Below are 23,143 nucleotides of genomic sequence, written 5' to 3' on the forward strand. Positions count from 1 at the left end.
TTCTGTTAGAGATATTGCTCTACATAATTTTATAAGAAGACATATTAATTGGAAATTACAAAGTAAAAAAATCTGTATTTTTGCACATTGTGTAGTAATAATATAACTGGAAAACTAAATGGAAATAATAATAAAATTTATTATGGTAGAAAATATCTAATTAATATAAAAAGATTACAGCATTTATATAAATTTGATTTAAAGAGAAAAATACCATCTGTAATAGTAACAAAACTAATATAAATTTACAAATAACTTTATAAAGAAATGTACAAAATCTATTTGATGAAAATTTAAAGTCATGCCTGAAATCCTTAAACGTGTACTTGTGGATTAATCCTTGTTCTTGATATGATCACTCAACATCATGCATATGTAATTTACATCTAGTCTAAGGATATTAGGTAAAAACTAAGAATATACAAACAAAATAGGGGTTTCAGCAATAATATGTCAATTTTAGTTCAACAGTATTGACAAATCTATCATATGAATGTAAGTTGTTAAAAGTAAAGGAAAACTGGTATATGGGAACTTTCTGAACTATCTTTACAACTTTCCTGAACATCAAAAACTATTCTAGAATAGAAAGTTTACTAGGAAAAACCTAGCTTATAGCCTATGTCATTTGGAAGATTGGTGGGAGAGTGGGTGGTGGTGAGGATCTTTTCAACCAATATGGAGCACACAGTTGTGAGAAACAAAAATGTATTAAAAGATCAGTGCCAATATACTGCTTTGCACAATTATTTTCATCAGTATATGCCCATTTACAGAGTTTACTATGTAACAGTCACAAGGTTAAACATTCCTTATATGGAAAAATAAATTAGTACTCTCAGAAGAAATGTTTTAATTAGTATATTCTTCATGGGCATAGTACTGAATTGTACAAGTTTATTCTTCCTGAAAACCGTTTGATTGTGGACTATCAGAACTCTTATTTCATCTCTATCAAATTTTATCTGAGTTTGTATATTTAAACCTAAGTTCTCTCTAGTGTGATAACAAATGTAATCCAAGAGTATGAACAGATGACTATTTAATACACATTAATTAAAACGTAATAAGTACAGTTGACCTTCAACAACATGGTTTTAAGCTGTGTGGGTTCATTTATATGTGGTTTTTAAAAACAAATGCATTAGAAAACACAGTACAATATTTACAAGTATTTCCTCTTTCTTATGACTTTCTTTTTTTCATAGGACGTGTGTGCTCACCAGAAAGACAGAGAGAGACAGAGAGACAGAAAGCAAGAAATCCCCCGGGGGGGGGGCGCAGGGGCATGCCGCAATCCCTTCTCCTCCATTCTTATCTCGGGATCCTGGGCACGCATGCACACGTGCCCGGTGTGAGTTTAAGTCCTAGACTTGAACCGCAATCAACTACAGGGGAATCCAACAACATAGCCATTAGGCTAACTGCTGATCCCCTCTCTTATGACTTTCTTAATAATATTTTCTTTTTTCTTCTTTATTGTAAGAATACAGTGTATAATAAGTACAACATACAAAATATATGGCAATACACTGTTACCAGTAAAATTTCTGGTCAACAGTAGGCTATTAATAGTTAGGTTTTAAGGGAGTCAAAAGTTATATGTGTATTTCTGACTTCATGGGAGCTTGGCACCTCTAACTTCTGCAATATTTAAGAGTCAATTGTATGTATTATATTTCTTTTACACTATATTTATTGATTCCTCAGAAAATGATTCAATTATTCATTTAATCAATTTTATTTGAATTTGAATACTATTGTTCATTATAAACACATAGTATATTTTTAAACCAATGAAAAAATGTTAAGGTTTGCCAAGTTTAAAAAACAGAATAGTCTTAAGGTTGATGTTCATTTGTAAATAACATTTAATGGTCAAATTTATAGTTTCTAGTTACATAAAAAGTAGAAATGTTAATAGGTAGTCATGTTTTAAATATTTTATATTTAAAATTACGAAGAAGCATTTCTTTCTAAATGTAGAATTAAAATTACATTTTTGGAAGAAATGAACTTATATTTCTTTTAATTAAAAATATGACCATTTCTATCAATGTTTAATAGAACACAACTTACTAAATTTGAAAATAGCACAAAGTTATGTGGGAAGTAGTAAGAGACAGGGGAGTCCATTTTAAGTGACTTCCACTGGTCAAATTTGAAAGAATTTGAGCATCAAAATGAATACCAGGATACCAGTTACAGAATAAAAGAAAACATACAAAAATATATAGCATTTTAATAAATTAACAGTGAATAGAAAGTGAGACAAAATTGAACAAAACAGTCCCATTTACAATAGCTACAAAGCAAATTAGATATGTAGGAATATATCTAGCCAGAGATGAAAGACTTCTACAAAGACAACTATAAAAGACTGAAAAAAGAAATTGAGTATGACACACACACACAAATGGAAGGACATCTTGTACTCTTGGATTGTAAGAATTGATATAATCAAAATGTCAGTCTTACTCAAATTAATTTATATGTACAATGTGATTCCAGTCCAATTACTTTAGACATTCTTTACCAAAATAGAAAAAAAATATGAAAGTTATCTGGAATCAAAAAAGATTGCCAAGGCAATACTGTAACAAAAAATAAAATAGGCAGCATCGCACTATCTGACTTTAAAGTATATTATGAAGCACTGATATCAAAACATCATGTTACTGGCACAAAAATAGATACATAGACCAATGAAACAGAACAGAGAATGCAGAAATAAACTCCAAGTCATACAATCAACTGATCTTTGATAAGGGATATAAGACAATGCAGTGGATAAAAGAAAGTCTTTAGCAAATGGGTTGGAAGAACTGGATATTCATCTGCAGAAAAATGAAACTGGACTTCTATCTCTCACCATTAACTAGAATGACCTCAAAATGGATCAAAAATTTAAATTTAAAGCCTCTAACTATAAACTACTAGTAGAAAATGTAGGAGAAACTTTGGAGGAGAAAAAGATTTCTTAAATAAGACCACTAAATACAGGCAATGGTCCCTAAAATAGACAAGTGGGATTACAACAAGCTTAAAACTTCCTCACAGCAAAAGAAACAATAATTGAAGTGAAAAGACAACCCTCAGAATGGCAGAAAATATTTGCAAATTATCCCTCAGACAAGGGATTAATATTTAGACTATATAGGGAACTCAAGCAGCTCACCCATAAAATAATGAATAATCCAATTAAAAAATGGACAAGTGAATTGGATAGAAAACTCTCCAAAGAAGACATATGAATGGCCATGAGGCCTAAACAAACAAACAAGTCTTTTGTCATAAGGGAAATGCAAATTAAAACTACAATGAGATACCATTTAACCATTTAAGCCCTCTTAGAATGGCTAGAATCAAAAATATAAAGAATGAAAAGTGTTGGCGAAGGGCTGTGGTGAAAAGAGAACTCTCTTATATTATTGGTGGAACATAAACAATCCAGTCTTCATGAATGATGATATGGAGGTAAAAACCTACAAATAGAATTTCCGTATGACCTACAAATAGAATTTCCATATGATTCAATAATCCCACTTCATGGTATTTACTCCCAAAATAGGAAAATGCTCCATCAGAAAGACATTGGGACATCCATGTTTATTGCGGCATTATTTACAATTGCTAAATCATGGACCCAACCAAAGTGTCCCCAAACTGATGACTAGGTTGAAAAACTGTGGCACATATGTGCTATGGAATATTACACAGCTATTAGAAACAATGAGATCCCATCATTTGACTCAAAATGGATGAGTGTAGAAGATTTAATGTTGAGTGAAGTGAGTTATACTTTGAAAGATAAGCATTGTATATCTCTATTCAATTTGTACTGAGTTCTAAGGCAGAGGTTGAGAAACTAGAAATGTGATGATAGGGAGAATGGGTGTAAATGCCCAGAGTCTGTGTGTGGGGGGGAGAGTGGATAGTAGAGAGTGGGTGGTGGAGAGTGGGTGTGAAATACTGAGAGAGAAAATATTTGATAAAAAAATGTAGGTAAAAAAACTATAAAGAAAAAGTATAGAACATGTTCATTATAAAATTTACTAAATTCTGTTGTGCAGCAGGTTATTTTCAAAACAAAGAAAACAGGGATATCCAGAAAATGATAATTATTAGTAATCAAAATTTTGTTGTGTGATTTTAGAAAACTCATAAATAACATGTATCTTGTTAAAAAAATAAAGTACCAGTAATATATTATATATTATATATCATGTGGAATAAAAACAGGATCCATGAATCCACATTAATATTCCTACTTCTGGGGTTGGCGGGTGGCATGGTGCTTAGGGATGCTGGATTCCCACATGACCAACTGTGGTTTGAGTCCTGAACCTAGTGGCTTACTTTCTCACCTCTCGCTCTCTCTCCCTCCTCTCCCCACTCCCACAAATTAAAATAAATAAATAAGTAAATAAAGTTAAATAAAATAATTCTTTATTAAAAAAAGTTTGACTAGTTCTGCTATAACCAGCATTTCTGCTACAAAAACCAAAATGGAAGAATAGGGAATAAGGAAAGACTCTAACTTACAAAAGAATAGCAATTAATAAATATAAAGAAATGTTAGAAATAGAAAAATAGTAATTTTACAACCAGCATTGTAATAACTGATTTATGCAAATTTACTCAAATATGCCTAAGTCAGTTTGTGAAAATTTGTTTGTTAATAGGATATTTACTCAGTCTCAGAATCTCCAACAGATTTTTTTGTTGTTGTTAAATATGACACGATTTTTCCTTTACGCCACTTAGTCAAGTGATCAAACACATCACCAATGAAGGAACAAACTGACATCCTACGTCACGGGATTCAATGCTCTGAAAACAAAAGTACAACAACAACAAAAACCAAATCTTCACCATGCAATAATCCTATCAAATAATTATAACTTGATTTTATTCATGAGAAAATAATCAGACAAATTGAAATTAAATGGCATTTGTAAAAAGTCAAAATGTCAATGTCATGAAAGACAAAAACACAAGGGATGTAACTGAAATGTGAGTCATTATATTAATTCTTTTAACTTTCCTGTGGAATAAAATTTTTCAGGAGAAACTGTTGGGAAATACATGTCTTGCTAAACAGTCTCATTTTTTGGTGTCCCAAAGCATTGCTCATTTAAGTATTTTTTGTTTGTTTGTTTTGGAGAGGTTTTTGCTATAGGGCACGTGCACTCGCCAGACAGACATTGAGAGAAAGAGAGACAGAAAGCAAGAAATCACCCCCTAGAGGGGATGGCCATGCAGCAATCCCTTCTCCATTCTTCTCTCGGGATCTTGAGCATGCACGCACACGCGCCCAGTGTGAGTTTAAGCCACCGGGTCTGGAACTCGAACCACAGTTGACTATATGGGAGTCCAGCGAGATAGTCAATATGTTAACTGCTGGTCCCTCATTTAAGTATTTTTTGATATTTAAATTTGTGTAAACATTAATTTTAATGAAGAAATTGATTAAAAATAGAAATACTTTAATCTGAGGTATTTACGTCTCTGTTTTGTACAGATTTCAGAGTGCTTTTTAAATTTATGTTCATTTTTATTATTTCATATGCTTGTGTAATTTTTTTGTTTATTCTCCTTAATATTTATTTCTCTTCTTTTTCCCATCTCTTTTATGTCCAGATTGTTATCGTGGCAATGGCAAAAATTATATGGGCAATTTATCTAAAACAAGATCTGGACTAACTTGTTCAATGTGGGACAAGAACATGGAAGACTTACACCGGTGTGTGAATTTACTTCTTTCAATATATACAATGTACTGATAATAGCAGTTATGTATATTTGTATATATACATTACTACTTTTTCCTACTTTTTATGTATCATATTAAACTAATAAAAACATTACATTGATTATTCTGAAAAACTTAGCATAACATTGTTTATGTAACAAACTTTTAAGTATGGAATTCAAGGGCCAGCAGGTGGCATGGAGGCTAAAGCATTGGATCCATGCCAATCACAGGTTCGAGTTCTGGACTCCATGACTTGAAAAAGAAATCACACCAAGTGTATGTGCTTTTGTGTCCAAAATCCTGAGTGGAGACTAGAGAAAAAGGGATTACAGTGTGGCCATTCCCTTTGTGGGGTGATTCCTTACTTTCTCTATCTCTTGCAAGTATAAGTGCCCTATAGCAAAAAGTAAATGACAGCAACTTTACTAAAATTTTATAGGAGCAGGTTACTTTGTGTAACTTTCATACATAAAATTTTGTAGTAAGTGTAATAATATATTATCGTTTTTCAAAAACATATTTTTAAGAGAATTAGAGATTTTTATTGGACATATTCACAAAGAAGGTAGCATCCAGTTGACCCTACTAATAGCACTAGTGATTTTATAATTATAAAATAAGTATGATACATATTAATAGTTGTGAACTGAAAATAGTTTTACTCTAGAATGTACATGCTAGAATAAAAGGGAAAAAAAAAAAACCCTAGTATTATTTGACAAAGTAAAGTACCTAAAACATGGTTGCTTTACATGAGTTATTATATCATTCAACCACCACAATCCTATATGAAAGATGATGCTGTATGTGGATAAAATGTAAAGGCTCAGAGAGGTTGAGTTCCTATACTTCACTGTTACTTTAACTTCAAAGTTCTTATTTTCTTCTGAAATGTACCCAGTAGTAGATGATATTGTTTCAGTTCACTTATTTCACAAATATTCATCACTCTAAGGGATTTGTCTTTAATAAAAATACAATGCAGTCACAAGTGTCAGCCACCTAACTACTTTTCTCCTCCAGAAACCATTTTTTTTTTTTTTTGGAGAGATTTTCACTGTAGGGCGCGTGCGCTCGCCAGACAGACAGAGAGAGACATAGAGACAGAAAGCGAGAAATCACCCCCCAGGGGGGATGATCATGCCGCAATCCCTTCTCCTCCATTCTCCTCTCGGGATCTTGGGCACGCACGCACACGCGCCCGGCGTGAGTTTTAAGCCACCGGGTCCGGGACACGAACCGCGGTCGACTACGTGGGAGTCCAGCGACATAGTCATTACGCTAACTGCTGGTTCCCCCCCAGAAACCATTTTTAAAGAGATGAAAATAAACAGGCAAAATAAATTTTAATGCATTTTGTTTAATCCAGTATATCTAAAACTTGAAAAGTGTTACTACACAGAAAATAAAAAGTTAGTCCCTTTTCTATTTTCTAAGATACTACATGTTCTGATGCATATTTTTCTTAATGGTTCTTTTTGGTTTGGACTAGCCACATATTAAATTCTTAGCAGTCACTTGTGGCTACTGGCTACCAGGTGAGGGATCATACGAAGTACATGGAAATGCATACTTTGAAAAAATTATATATGTCTAAAATGTTTTCTACAAAAACAATGGTACTTTAGTTCTATTTTTCTACAGATTTTTTAAAAGGCTCCTTCTGTTAAGCACTTCTGGTCTAGGACTTCAGCGATCAGCAGAGTTTTGCCCTCACTGATCTCTGCTCTATTGAGGGAGACAAACAAAAAAGAAAATGCCACTGCTATATTATAAAACCATGAGAAGATAATCTCATGCTGCGGGAATGCAAAGAAGGGTCAACCTAGATTTAGATGATCAGAAAGTGTTCCTTTAGAAAGGCACATTATCTGGGACCTACATGATGAGTAGGAATTGGTCAAAGGAAATGTAGAAGGAAAAGTGCTTTAGGCAGAAGGAATAGTATATCAAAGAAAGAGAAGTGTCTGAAAATTGAAAATAATTTTGGTTAAGCTGTAATTTAGTCATGTCCACAGAGAAGAAATCTCCAGTGATTATACCTCAGACAAAGCCCTATGAACTGAGTTAAGTTTGTAATTTATCCTGAGGATTAATGAGTCATTAAAGAATTTTAAATTACAATGAGTCTAATTAAAATTACATGCCTATTTCAACACTGGTATTTTATTTTACTTATTTTTCTTTATTTTACTTATTTTATTTTTTTAGGTTTTTGCCATAGGGTACATGTGCTCTTTGCAGAGTGACAGAGAAAGAGAGACAGTGAGAGGAAGAGTGAGAAATCGTCACTCAGGGGAATGGCCATGACATAATCCCTTCTCCTCTTGGGAATTTGGGCACATACATGTGTCTGGAGTGAGGTTCAAGCCACGAGGTCCGAGATTGGAACCACATTCATGTGTATAGGAGTGCAAAGACAACTACCATGCCATTTGCTAGCCCCCATCACTGGTATTTTAAAAAGCACTTTAGAAATAGCAGTAGACAGGGTGGATCCACCTGTTATGGACATGGGAGAGAATTGTTCCAGTCTCTTCCCTTTGCTGTCCCAGTGATTTTACATTGGAAGCTTGAGATTTTCATGTTGTATTTAAACCACAGAAATAAGCAAGGGCTGTACATAAGGACTCCCCTTCCCCAAGCTACACATACCTCAGAGGGCCAACTGCTCGATATTTAGCAGCATGCCACTGGAAATACGGGATACATTTATCTAGGGCCTCTCAATAGAATACCATTTTTAAAAATTATTTATTTAATTTTATTTATTATAATTATTTGAATTTTTGCTATAGGTCATGGGCACTCACCAGAGAGAGAAAGAGAAAATGACAAAGCAAATTGCTAGGTCCAGGACTCTAACCTCCATTGGCCATGTGGGAATGCAGCACAACCACCACACCACCTGCTGGCCCCATAGTAATAATTCTTAATTCATGACTTTAGTTTTAACTTTAGGAAATAGTCAAAACATACCTATTTAATGACCACAATAAGCTGCATAGCCTCAGATAGGTGCTACTTTATGGTATGTTCATTCTACTCACTGAATTTTATTCTAAAGTCAGACATGTGTTCACAGATATGTTTATATCAACTGCACTTACTATTTAAAGTATTTAGTTTAATTAAGGTCTTCTGTGAATCAATAAATGTGTGTGGGGGGGCAAGAGGGAAACATGGAAAGCAACTGTAGATACAGAGACAGTATGGAAAGAGGGTGGGAAATGGCAGAGTATGAGAACGAGGGAATCACAGGGGAAAAAAAGTAAAATACATGAGAAACAATAAATGAAAATTATTTGTTGAAGATAACATGTACGGTAATATCTTTGATTGAGCTAATACATAGTGTTTTCTGGATAGTTATTTTGTATGCTGCAATGACATACAGTGAATGAATGTAAAACATAAATTAATAATAGAAAAAAGTCATTTGGAAAGGTTTTGTTGGAAATTGATAAGTAATTAAGTGGCATGGTATCATTTTGGTTTAAGAACAAACTATGCAAAGAGGAGGTAAATTATGGTGATTTTGAGCCTTGACTCTGGAAACAGCATGGATTCAGATAACTCTACTATTTACAAGTTGGTGACCTTAGAATAAATTAACTGTCCTCTCAGAATTTTAGTTTCTTCAGGTGTAATACTGTACAATCTTAGAGTCAGTCTCATAACCTTGGCCTATAATTATATGTGTAAAGATTTTATAGCAGAATCAGGCTATTGTTATTGATCCAAGAAATGAATGCAGGTCTAGGAAGTCCAAGTTTTTACGTGCAAGCTCTTTCTAATTTTATTTAAAATGACATAGCAATTATATTCAAACATAGTAACTAATAACACAAAACAATTTTAATTGCATGTAGTTTTCATGACTTGATTATGGTGGCCATATGCCATTGGACTCCATTAATGCTATTGAGGCAAATGTAAATATTAATGTTACATCAATGGGCATGTTCTTGTAAAGCCTATAATTATATGTGTAAAGATTTTATAGCAGAATCAGGCTATTGTTATTGATCCAAGAAATGAATGCAGGTCTAGGAAGTCCAAGTTTTTACGTGCAAGCTCTTTCTAATTTTATTTAAAATGACATAGCAATTATATTCAAACATAGTAACTAATAACACAAAACAATTTTAATTGCATGTAGTTTTCATGACTTGATTATAGTGGCCATATGCAATTGGACTCCATTAATGCTATTGAGGCAAATGTAAATATTAATGTTACATCAATGGGCATGTTCTTGTAAAATAACATGCAGTATTTTTGTTTTTTTTTAAATAAATTTAGTTAAGACATAAATGAGAAAAATTGAAGTGCTACTCCTGTTTTTTTCAGAAAGTCATATTTTATAACTTTTTATATATACCCATGATGTTTTAAATTTAATTATTTCATTAACATATTATTAATTTTCAAAATAACTTACTGTACTTGGTTGTTATAATATTGCTAGTATTGATTCATATGATCTGAAATGTGAAAAAAATAATTTCATGATAGCTTCTAAGTATTTTCTCATTTTGATCTTTGCCATCTGCTCACTCTTTGATTCTATGCACAGAGGTGTTGTTCCCTCACTACTATTAATATAATAACTCAATAGAAGCAAAACCACAACATTCTTCATCATTTTATCTATGCTAATTATGGAGCCCTCTTCCATATTCAAAGCCCTGTTCCATTCCATGTTAGAAAATGTGATTCTAAACTTTCAGAACAACAGTAATAAAACAGTTCTCAAACAAAATAACTGAAGTGCACCAAGTAAAGCTTGGAATCTATCTCAAATGAAAGCAATGTGTTAGGGTTTTATCTTCTTTTAATATTTTGTTTCTCTTGGACAAAATGAGCATCTTGTGATGTCCGGAGCTTGTTGTTTATGCAGTCATATCTTCTGGGAACCAGATGCTAGTAAGCTGAATAAGAACCACTGCCGGAATCCTGATGATGATGCCCACGGACCCTGGTGTTACACAGGGAATCCTCTCATTCCTTGGGATTACTGCCCTATTTCACGTTGTAAGTATATTTATCATATTTTTCATATGTTTAAGCTGTATATGTACTGCGTCTCCTCTAAAATAATACCTTACTGAGAGATTTAAATAACATAGGAAGTCTGGTATTGACCTCAAATGAGGATGCTCTCCAGAGAGCAACAGACACATACACAACACATGCATTGACACACCACATGCAACTCTGTCCCCCTCTTTTTTTTTTTTCTCTCTCTCTTTTAGGAAAGAAAGAATTCTGTTGGCATTGTAAAGATTTTTCTTCCTTCCGAATATTCCCTTTTGGAATCCAGAAGTAATAAATGGCCATCATTCTAATTCAACTGAGCTAGAAAGCTCTCCCAACTCTCTAGCACCAATGCCTTTTCAGTCTCTGAGCATAACAGCTCTCAGCAAAATCTTCAACCCACTAAAAGACTCATGAAGAGACTAGAAATGGTGATTCTCCCATCTCCTTCTCTCTAGGATTTTAACCTAAAACAAAAAAAGCCTGGAACTTTCCACCCAACTCCTCTGAATCTAAGATGACTTTGTTCAAAGGGTATTCATGCATAAAGTGAAAGTTACATATAAAATATATAATACATGTTTGATATACTTCATTAAAGATACATGCCTTATACACCTTATATAAAAGAGCCCCTGAATATCAACAATAAAAAGATGTGCAAACTCAGAAGAGAATGAAGGAAAAAAAAAAAAAAAGAATCTTCAAAGATACCACCCAGCATGGTGGTCCAGGGAGCAATGGTGCTGGAGGCCATTTGAGAGGGCTCTGGGATCATGTTCTGGGTCTACCTTAGCATACTATGTATTGTATGTCAGTGGGTGCACCCAGGTACCTGATTATCTGCAGGGCTAGGAAAGAATTGCAGTTTGAAGGCTCTATCAAAGTTAACTTTCTTTCTCTCTCTCAGGAAATTGACTAATTTTAAAAAAGTATAGTTAATAAACAAATTAAAAGATACTAAAAATTAGCAATAAAAAAAAAAATTAAGGCACCTGCAGGTAGCAAAGTGTTTAAGATGCCGGACTAATACATGGTCAACCGTGGTTCAAGTCTCAGACCTGGCAGCTTGAAAATTACAACAGGTGTGTGTGGATGTATACCCAAAATTCCAGGAGGAAAAGGGCATAGAATGGATTGTGATATAGGCATCCCCCCCAGGAGATTATTTCTTACTGTCTCTCACTGTCTCTCTTTGATGAACTCACACACCCCTAGAGCAGAAACTTTAAGAAAATGACATTTTAAAAGTGGTGTGGTGATTGGGGTGCTCACCTCCTATGTGGCCCACTGCAGTTCAAATCCTGGACCTGGACACTTGTTTTCTCACTTTCCTTCTCTCTCTGTCTGTGTCTCTGGTGAGTGCACGTGCCCTATAGCAAATTTAATAGTAATAATAAGTAAAATTAATAAATAACTTTTTAAAAATCCTGTCTAGAAGTCAGTTTAGCAAAATGTTATCATGAATAATAAAAATGTTGATGTCAATCAGGGTCTTTTCCAGCCTCGGCACTACTGCCACTTGGGACTAGATTACCCTTGGTTGAAGGAGGCTGTCTAGTGTGTTACAGGACGTTTAGTAGTGTCCCTGGTCTCTATCCTCCACATGCCAATAGCACCATTCATTTCCCCAGTCACGACAATCAAAAACAGTTATATTTTCCATAATTTATATAAAACAAATGAAGAAATGTCTTGCCTCAAGTGGAAATACTAGTCATGTTTCAGTCAGGTATAGCAAAAAAGACACACTGCTTAAATGTTATACTGATCAAGTATACCTAGAATTAAGATCTGAAACTGTTTGGCCTTCATTTAATGATTCTTTTAATTTGCTAGAGGGCATGCACACTTACTGCAGAGAGACAGAGAGAGGGGAAAGTAAGAAAACATCCCCTTCCCCAGTGAGGATGGCCATGCCTCAATCCCTCATTCTCTATTTCTCTCTTTGGGATTTTGGGCACACACACATACACCTGCCATGGTTTTTAAGCCACCAGTTTGGGACTGGAACTTTGTAGTAGGCCATATAGGATCTAGCCACTTTGACCACACTCAACCTATTTTTAAAAGGTTGGAAAATTATTTGTAATAGTAATCAAACCTTTGTTGAGAGGTTTTTGCCTTAAGGCACATGCGCTAGATGGAGAGACAGAGACAGACAGACACAGTGAGAGATAAACTGTGAAATTATCCCACAGTGGGAATGGCCAAACCACAATCACTTCTCCTCCATTCTCCTCTCAGGACCTTGGGCATAAATGCACACACATCAAGCGTGATATTGAATCCGGGGCTCAAACCACAGTCAGCCATGAGGGAGTCCAGTGTCATAACTGGCACACCATCTGCTGGTCCCTGTGATCAAACATTATATGTTTCAAAGAAATTATCTTTCCTGTTGTATTTTTATTTTATCAGTTATGATTAGAGCCTTTCAAATTAATTAGTACTTTCCTTATATTCTGCTATTTTTCCCATATTAGAGTTTGCATAGCGCCTGAAAATGTCATTCCAAGGAAGATATTTTCTAAATTTTATCCGGGGCTCAAAAGCAAAACAAAAACAAACGAACAAAAACAAACCAAGCCTACCTCTCCAGAGAATGTATGCAAAAATATTTTTCAAGTTATTTCAGAAACATAGTTTTAAATATTGTATTTTACTTCACTGTACCTTTCTGTGAAGTTTCTTTAAGATTACCAGTCTAATAGAATCTACAATAACCTAAAAGAAAGAAAAACAGTGATTTCTATTTTAAAGCAGATTGTATATAATATGTTGGTTTACCTAAAGAATTCCAGGATTGTTAAAAAAAATCACAATTCAAGGGACCAGCAGATGGTGTAATGGCATGTCACTGAACTCTAATGTAGTCAATCACAGTTCGAGTCCCAGACCCAGTGGCTTAAACTCATGCTAGGCACATGTACATGTGTGCCCAAGATCCTGAGAGGAGAGTGGAGGAGAAGGGATTTTGGTGTGGCCTCCCCCCCCCGGGGGGGGGTGATTTCTCACTTTCTGTCTCTCTGTTTCTCTCTGTTTTACTGGTGAGTGCAAATCCTCTATAGCAAAACCTCTCAAAAAAAAAAATTACAAGTCAATTAGTACATATGCATAAATAAGTATAAAATGCTCCCATGGAATCTTAGAGCACTGTGAGTTAGTTTGTAAGGGAGACCAGACTCTCATAACTCAAAAGTTTCAAAATATTTTTCAACTAATATTTATAAACTCAAAGCTAATTATATGCTGTTGAAAGACTTCAGGGTGTTGGCAATATTTGATTAAATGCTATTGCAGATAGCTCATTTTTATTTAAGTATATACTCAACATTAATTTCAAAATATGTTTACATTGTCATTTTCCCAACTAATATTTATAGCCAGGATTTAAGACATAAAATTTATCTTTTAAAAAATGTATCTTTAGAAGATTTAAATTATTTTTATTTAACTGTAGAAACTTTATAAATCATTTTTATACTGTGCATTTCTTTTATAATACATGCAAAGTTTATTCATTTTCTTCTAAAATGCTTTCAAAATAATATTCAACATATTTTATCAAATACTGAAACAAAAATGTACAAATCTGTACATCCTTGTGTATGCATACACAAGTTTTAACTCTCAAATTATTGTGACTAGAACTACCACTTAAACTTCCTGAGTAAGTGTGTCAGCCTCATCACCCTATTTGTGGCTTGGGCAAATTATTTAACCTGTTTGCAATGCCTTTTTTTTAATCTGTAAAATTGTACACTAAAAATTTCTATCTTGTAGCCAGCAGGTGGCATAGTGGTTAAGGTTCTGGACTCCCACATGGTCAGCCACGGTTCCAGTCTCGGGCTAGTGGCTTAAAAACACATTGGACACCTTTGCCTGTGTTCCCAATATCCCAAGAGGAGAATGAAGAAGAAGGGATTGTGGCATGGCCATCCTTCCTGGGGGATGACTTTCTTGCTTTCTATCTCTCTTTCTGGCAAGCACATGGGCCCTTTAGGAAGAAATCTCTCAAAAAAAAAAAAAAAAAAAAAAGTACCTATCTTACTGGACGATTGAGAACAGTGTCTGTTGCATAGTAAGCACTCAAAAACTTAACATCATCTCTGTTTTTATTTATTCTTATATTACTTTTCAATTAGCTCTTTTGTGTTCAAAGCCCTATATAACATGCTAAATACATACATATTTAAAGACTTTTTTACCTTTTTTTTTTTTTTTACTTTTTCCTTTTTTTTTTTTTTTTACTTTTTTTTTAGAGAGAGATTTTGCTATAGGGTGTATCATGTGCTTGCTGGAGAGACAGAGAGAGAGAAATCACACCCCCCCCCCAGGGGGGAATGGCCATGCCACAATCCCTTCTCCTCATTTTCCTATCAGGAATTTGGGCACACATGCCCAATGTGAATTTAAAGTCACTGGATCTGGGACTCAAATCATAGCCGGCCACATGGTTGTCCAGTGATGTAAACATTACGCCATCTGCTGTTCCCTATTCTTATTCTTATTATTTTGCTCTAGGGTACATATGTTTGCCAGAGACAGAGGAGGGGTGGGGGATGCCTTCCCGCCATCCCTTCTCCTCCATTTTCCCCTAGGGATTTTGGGCACACATGCCTGGCCTGTTTGTCAACCTGGGTTCAGGAATCATACTATATAATTAGACATGTGGGATCCAATCAACTTAACCACCATGCCATCTGTTGGCCCTAAATAGTGTTTCTTAACCTCAGGTATTTTATAAGGTAGAGAAGAGAAATTTGCATAAATAATCACAAAGCAACATGATCATGTAATATATATCCATTAATGTTAATATATAAAATGAGAATGGGAACATAGATGTCTTCTTGGAGAGATAAGTGATCTTGAGAAGTATTTGAACTTGAGTTGAAACTTTAAAAATAGAGTTAAAAAAAGGTTTGTATGTGATTTAATTTGTTACAGGGGCCACACAAATGCACATACACACACACACACCCATACTGTTCCATAGGTAAAACTTTTGTCATTGATGTTTTTTCTTTCTCCAAATTTAGGTTGAACCAATGCAAAGTAAGATTGGTATCACATTTATTTTTAAGATAAGAGCAAAGTGGTGGAAACACTGAAGAGAACAAAAGTCAGGATAGCATTCCAAATGAATTGAAAAAGGCCTAGAGAACAGATTCTCAACATTTTGCTCAAAATATTCCTAAGAACCTAAAGAGTTTAGAGCTTTCTAAAAATTTATATCTTAGCCACTCACCTAGAATCTCCAGAAATCTGGTTTTAATAGTATTTTATTTTAAAGTATGGGAAATATTAGATTAGAACAAAACAAATATATTACTATTAATTATTAAAACTTCTAATTTTCAAATGTCTATGTTTTAGTACTTTAATATTTTAATAAGATACAAAATAAATTAAGTACTTTGTTGACCTACTAAAATGATATTTGAAATAAGAAAATTAATATGCAAGTAAAAGTAGAATGGTCTAGTCTTTCTCATCATAAGTATCTAGTTATTTACTTCAAAATTTTCATGCAATTGATTTGAGTGGGAAAACCAACATCTTTGATATTTTAATTATTATAGTCTGCCTCAATCCTAATTTGTTCTATGAACTAAAACACTGACTTCAGCTAACTCAGACAAAACTCTCCCCCAGGATAAGATAAAGAGAAAGGAAATGATGGAATTTATAGGTTCGCCTTTATTGTTTTCCACTTAAATACCTAACTCTATAAATGACCATAAATTACAATCCTTTAGTGTGTATTAATTTTCTTGAGTATCCTCATAAATAACATTCAGATTTGCATCTATTATAAAGGAATCCATATGCCATTATGGTTTTCCTTGCTGGTTTATTTGCGCTCAGGGCATTTCCCGGGATTAGCAACCAGCTGGGTCTAAATGGGGCCTGAGTGAACTCTGTGCTATCAATTACGAACAATCAGCCATTAAGCTCCAGGAAATGTCTCACGTCTCATTAGTTACTGTGTATTTCCAAATTCTAGCATCTTCCAATCCTTTCTCTTCGCAGTAATTAAACTCTGGTAGAAAGGCTATGAAAAAGGAGCACATGGTGATGATTTAGCTAGAACAAACTTGTAGTCATTTTTCGTGTTCTGTTTTTTAATTTTTTTTTTTCAGTTTTCTATGGGGCTTGCACATTCACCAGAGAAAGAAAGCACCCCCAAGAGAGGATGGCCATGTCACAATCCCTTTTTCTCCATAGTTCTCTTGGGATTCTGGGCATGCATGCACAGTGTGTTTCTAAAGATACTCGGTCTAGGGGACCAGCAGTTAGAGTAATGGCTCTGTCGCTGAACTCCCATGTAGCCGACCGTGGTTCAAGTCCCGGATCTGGTGGCTTAAACTCACACTGGGTGCATGTCCGTGCGTGCCTGAGAGGATAATGGACGAGAAGGGATTGCGGTGTGGCCATCTCCCCTGGGGGGCGATTTCTCACTTTCTGTCTCCTTGTCTGTCTCTGTTTTTCTGGCGAGTTCACACGCCCTATAGCAAAAACCTCTCCAAAAAAAAAAAAAAAAGAAAAAAAAAGATGCTTGGTCTGGGATTTGAACCTCACAGTTGGCCATATGGGATTGAGCCACTTCAATGACCATGCCCAAGTGTTCTCTTTTTTGCCACTCTTTTGTTTGAGAGGGTGGGTAGAGAGTATCATATGGAAGACACACTCTTTGAAATATTCTTACAAAAATGTATTTTGTTTGTTATCCCTTTGTTTTTTTTTTTTCCATGAGTAACATTGATTTCTATACTCTAGAATTCTTGCATGAACATGAGATTTCTGAAGGAGAAAGAGTTTCAGTTACCCTCAACTATGTAAAAATAAAAGTAGTTTTCAGGGGAAAAAATTAAATGGCTCAAATTAAAGTAAAAACAAAATGATCAGGGAAAAAACAAACACAAAACATTTAAAAAACACAAAAGTGAAAATTATCTGTTGATAATTTATATGGTAATGCACTGTATTTATGCTGGGAAAACCACATAATAAATTGCAAAGATATATAGTGATGAAATGTAATTTAAATCTATGTATATATAATTAAAAATAAATAAATAAAAGAAACAAAAAATAAAACCAAAGTGATCTCTCTATGTAAAAGGTCCAAGTGGACAATAGTAAGATTAGTCTTATTCTATGAAATATGCATTGCATGCAATGTTGGACATCTTGGTAAAATGAGGCAGTACCTTGTTGCCAGCAGTAGAATTCAAGCAGCCTGACAGTCATCAAACCACACACCTGAGTCTTCACAGTCATGAAATAGAAGTTTCCTCATACCACCTAGTATCAGTAGGCACATACCTACAATATTGTCCAGGAAAAGTGATGTGTAATTACCCAAAAAAGTACTATGACATTTACCTTTGATTGAAATGTCAAGAATTTTTAGATAATTCATGGCTACTTGGATTTTAATATATAGCTTTGGTTTTATTTGACAGAAATATGTCTCAATCCTGTATGCACCCATATATTTATTTTTGCAGGTGAAGGTGATACTACACCTACAATCGTCAATTTAGACCGTAAGTGATCTTTCAAAATATGTAGTATAATCTGAGTCTCTATGTGTCAGAGATAATATTATTTACTTTAAAGAAATTTATCTTATCACTTCCATCATAAGTGAAAGTGATACTAGCTTTCATCATAGCTTAAAGTATTTGTTTTTATTTTGAAAAATAGTTTTTCCCCCCCTATGGATGTAAAGAAGTTTTCAAAGCTACTGTATACTGAATATAAAAGTTCGATTCTCTATCAGAAAATATGTTAGATGTTATGCATGACTTTGAAAAGAGCATTAATATTTACTTTTAATTTCAAGCACAATGTATATAAGGGATCACCTTTATACATCCCATCCTTTAAATAAAATGAGGATGCTGTCAGAAATAACAAAGTCTGATCAGAAACTTGCACAGTCTTTGTCTCTATCTTTAGAGCTCTTTGTTTGCCCTACAGTCTACTAGGCAAAAGATGACAGAAATGAGAAGTTCAGTTAATCCTCAATGTAAGAATCTGTTGGAAGCTACTTGTTTTTGATTTTCAAATATTTGTTGGACTAAAGGAAGTTGTTCAAATGTTTTGCTTTAAAAGACCACCTGCTGTGCCCCAGGCTGAGGAAGCAAATGGAAATATTTTCTAGATCATGGAAAGCAGTAGAAAGCATAGGCCAGAAACACAGAGGAAGGTCAAGAAAATATTTACCTCAAAGAATTTTGTATTGTCATTTGGACCCAATAATTTAGACATAACAAAAATATCATTTGGATATAATTTCAACAAATCTAATATTGATAATGTATTTCAAACTAGCTCTCCTCTTTTTTTTTTTTTTCCAAATGTGGAATAATCAAAAATAGTTTTGGTTCCTACTGTTACTGATTTCCGTGACACTGAGAAATAACCACTATAAAAACCATTATTTCATTTATGTCAAGTTAGCCAGGGAAATACCACATTAGTGTTAGACCTGAATGTACTCTTAGTGCGTGTTGAGCACAGCCACTTTCTCCATCACGGCAATCCTGTCTCTCTGGAGTGCAGTAGGCAGTAGTTTTTCCATGTCATTCAGCTCTTCAGATGAGGATGACAAGCGTGAGGAGCTTGTCATGGTACTGTGGTCATATATGCTCTTTCTCCAAAATGTTCTGACACAATTATAGTAGTTACATTTATCTAGTTATTATTGCATTTAAGAAAACTGAGAGGCACTGATTATTTCAAAATATTGAATCAAAATGTTACATTTGGTCTTGTTTTCAGATCCTGTAATATCTTGCTCCAAAACAAAACAACTGCGAGTTGTAAATGGAATTCCAACAAGAACAAATGTAGGCTGGATGGTTAGTTTGAAATACAGGTAATTATGAGTAGATACAAATCATACATATTCCTCCAAGTACCCAGACAGGGGGTAAAAGAGGGGACTGAACACATTCTGCTCATCAAACTGTAAGCTCTGGGCTTTGCAATTTGTGACTCCACAGGTTGAGCCTTTTAAAATGTTCACAAAAGTCCCGTATGTGTTGGGACCAGCAGTTAGCATAATGGCTATGTCACTGAACTTCCATGTTAGTTGACTGTGGTTTGAGTCCTGGACCCAGTGGCTTAAAATCTCACCAGGCACATGTGCATACATGCCCAAGATCCTGAGAGGAGAATAGAGGAGAAGGGGTCGCAGCATGGCCATCCCCCCTGGGGGGTGATTTCTTGCTTTCTATCTCTCTGTCTCTGTCTTTCTGGGGAGCACACACGCCCTATAGCAAAAACCTCTCAAAAAAAAAAAAAAAAAAAAGTCCTGTATGTGTTGACATCACTCCTGATTCTGAGTGACACTTCGGTTCTGATTAAGCAAATGACAACCATACAGAGGACCTACTTATATCTTAATATCACTGTGATAGTTACATATATCATTGACATTCCAATATAGAATATTATTATTGTATTTTCTAACATGTCTGTGTATAATCGTATTGGAAATTTTATGGTTGTTTTTAATTTCTGACTTTTTTCTTATAACTCAGATGAAAAATGGCAACTTGGCATTCTAGAGTATTGTATCATTATAAAAAGATGAACAAACTATATTAATAGTTGAGCAGTCTTGACCTCATAGAAATTAATGTGGATAGAACATTCTTATTTAAAAATTTGTATTTAATAACTATATATCTTTACAGTATACAAATTGCTTTTTCTAGCATGAATACCATGCATGTAAGTCAAGACAAAGACATTACTATATACATTAACATCAGCAAATAGCCCTATTTTTTGGGGGCAATTATATGCAATTTTTTCTTTTCCTGACCCCCTTCCTCTCTCCCTCTTTCCTTCTATTACTCACCCCTGACTTACCCCTATCCTTACTAACTCTAGCATCTAAACTTGCCCTCCCTGCTACTATACTTGCCAGTTTTTCAGTTTCTGCTATAGAGCGTGAATATGTGATATATATTAAGTGGGGACGTACAAAGTTTTTCTTTCATAAGTCTGGCTTGCTTCATTTAGCATTAAGTCTTCCATATTCGTCCACTTTGTATCAAATGTCAGGGTCTCGGTTTTTATGGCTGAATAGTATTCCATAGAGTAAATATGCCACACTTTTCCAATCCCATTGTCTATTTTTGGACATTTGGGGTGATTCCGTGTCCTAGCAATTGTAAATAATGCTGCAGTAAACATGGATGTGCAGGTCTTTTTCAGATTGATATATCCATATATCCATTCCTCAATGCTCTGGAGAATCAGTGACATATTCTATACACATTTACTTCATAAATTTTATTGTTCTGGAATACCAAGCTTAGTAATTAGGCCATAAAACTTAATTTGAAAGTATAAATTAACTTAAAATCTGAGTTTAAGACTTTTGCTATACCACACATAACATTCCGTGTGGTAATTAGAAGGCTACAATGTCTGCATCTTGATCTCTGCCAGAATCACACTATACACACACATCAAAATGCACCTGAATTCCAACGCGTTCTCTCTTGCTTCCTCCACACCCCATGTTTCTCCCAACAGGCCTTTGTAGTATCGTTCCCACTGTGGTTTTTGTCCCCCACGTGTAATCCTGAAAATTCCTTCTCATCCTTCACATCTCAACTTGAAGATCTCATCTTTTAGGAAATTCTACCTATTCCTTCACCCTTAGCCTTCTAGGGTCGAGGGAGAAAATACATCTTTTACTGCCATTAAATCATAGTGACCTTAAAATAGTTGAAATCTAAGTCCTTTTATGAATAAGGTTTTTTTTTTTTTTTGTAATTTTTGTCATAGGGCCCATGTATTCAGAGAGACAGAGAGAAGGAGAAAGAGAGGGTAAGTGAGAAAGCATACCTCCAGGGAGGATGGATGATGCAATCCCTTTCCTTCATTTTCCTCTTGGGATTTTGGGCATGCACGTGCACTCAGCATCTTTTTCAGACTGCTAAGTATGGGAGTCCATATCACTGGCCATGTGGGATCCAGCCCCTACCCACCACACCACTGGCTGGCCTGATAAGCCAATTCTTGGCACCAGGATTTGTATCTTTTAATATGTATAATTTTACATCACCACAATGTTGTAGGAAAGAACAAATAGTTCTCTTTTAGTAGATTAATCCTTCTCTCAAGTGGTAACTCATCAGAATTTATTAATATATATGCTGATAACTATAGTATAGCTCTTGTTGGGTGTGCAGTGTTGAAATAGAATCTTGAAACTAATCTGAATATTAAAACTGATTAATAAAGATTATAACAAATTTTTAGAGTATTTAATTTTCTTCATTATAAAAATATTCCAAGAATTTACATCTCTGAGTTAATTAGTGCTTTTTTACTAATCTTATAATCCTAGGTTGGGAAAAAAAGATAATATACTTCTGAATTATTTTTACCAATAAGAGAATGTACGAAGACAGTACTTGATAATCTCAACCCTTAGAAAAGTAGGTGAAACACTTTTTCATCAGATAAAGAGTACCATAACATTTTAGAAATTGTTTTCCTTTTAAATCCAAGTTCTTAGTAACAACAGCTGTCTAGTTATTCTTCCAAAACACATACTAGAGAAATAGAAGTTAAAACTCGATATGTACTCTTATCCTCCTGTGTGGTAAAAGTCGTAAATAACTCTGGTCTTAGTCTGGAAATCTTCTAGTATTACCCTCTGAAGAACTGAACATCTGTATTCTTGGAAATGTAAGTTGTGAAAAATTGTACTTTTTGCATAACTCTGCCAAAAAAGAAGGGATTTACAGATTTTGGAAATCAAGAAATGAATGTACTAGCACTTATTATTCTCTACAAATATTTTAAAATTTCCTAGGTTATTTTATAAAAAAAACAATGTTTCACTTTTATAAGTAGAACGTTTTACTGCTGGTCGTACACTGAACAAATACATTTCTTTAAACTCAGTTATACTTTAAGTTAATATAGCAAAATTAAATGACATTGAAAGAAGGAAATAGTGTACGATAATATATATTACTACCACTGAATGGTTTTCTGGCTTTACATAAGAACATCCATTTTTCATAGCCAAACACTGAATTTAAAGTAGGCTCACATTATTTCTTTCTTATTCTAAATTTGGAGCGTATACTTTTCTCTCACAGTATAGATGCACATACATGTCTGGATGTGTGTTTGGGGTATGGATATAAAAACTGAGTTTCCCCTTTTTTTTAAGACAGATTTTTGCGGGGCTGGCAGGTGCTCTGGTGGTTAAGGGGACTAGACTCCTACAGGTTTGATTGCAGTTTGAGTCCCAGACCTGGCGGCTTGCTTTCTCACTTTCCCTGTTTCTCT

The 23,143-nt window shown here is 34.4% G+C and overlaps 1 protein-coding gene across 2 annotated transcripts in view; it reads left to right on the forward strand.

Moving 5' to 3' along the window:
- HGF (hepatocyte growth factor) overlaps positions 1 to 23,143 on the forward strand; it is an 87,211-nt gene that overhangs the window by 52,526 nt on the left and 11,542 nt on the right. For both annotated transcript variants that reach the window (XM_006155767.2, XM_006155768.2), the window contains 4 exons: positions 5,644 to 5,746; positions 10,662 to 10,795; positions 18,319 to 18,357; positions 19,598 to 19,694. In XM_006155767.2, the coding sequence (XP_006155829.1) occupies positions 5,644 to 5,746; positions 10,662 to 10,795; positions 18,319 to 18,357; positions 19,598 to 19,694 (373 nt within the window). The remainder of the gene's footprint in view (positions 1 to 5,643; positions 5,747 to 10,661; positions 10,796 to 18,318; positions 18,358 to 19,597; positions 19,695 to 23,143) is intronic.

The sequence above is a fragment of the Tupaia chinensis genome, unplaced genomic scaffold, assembly GCF_000334495.1.
Source record: "Tupaia chinensis unplaced genomic scaffold, TupChi_1.0 Scaffold000466_1, whole genome shotgun sequence".
In the NCBI taxonomy this organism is placed as follows: Eukaryota; Metazoa; Chordata; class Mammalia; order Scandentia; family Tupaiidae; genus Tupaia; species Tupaia belangeri.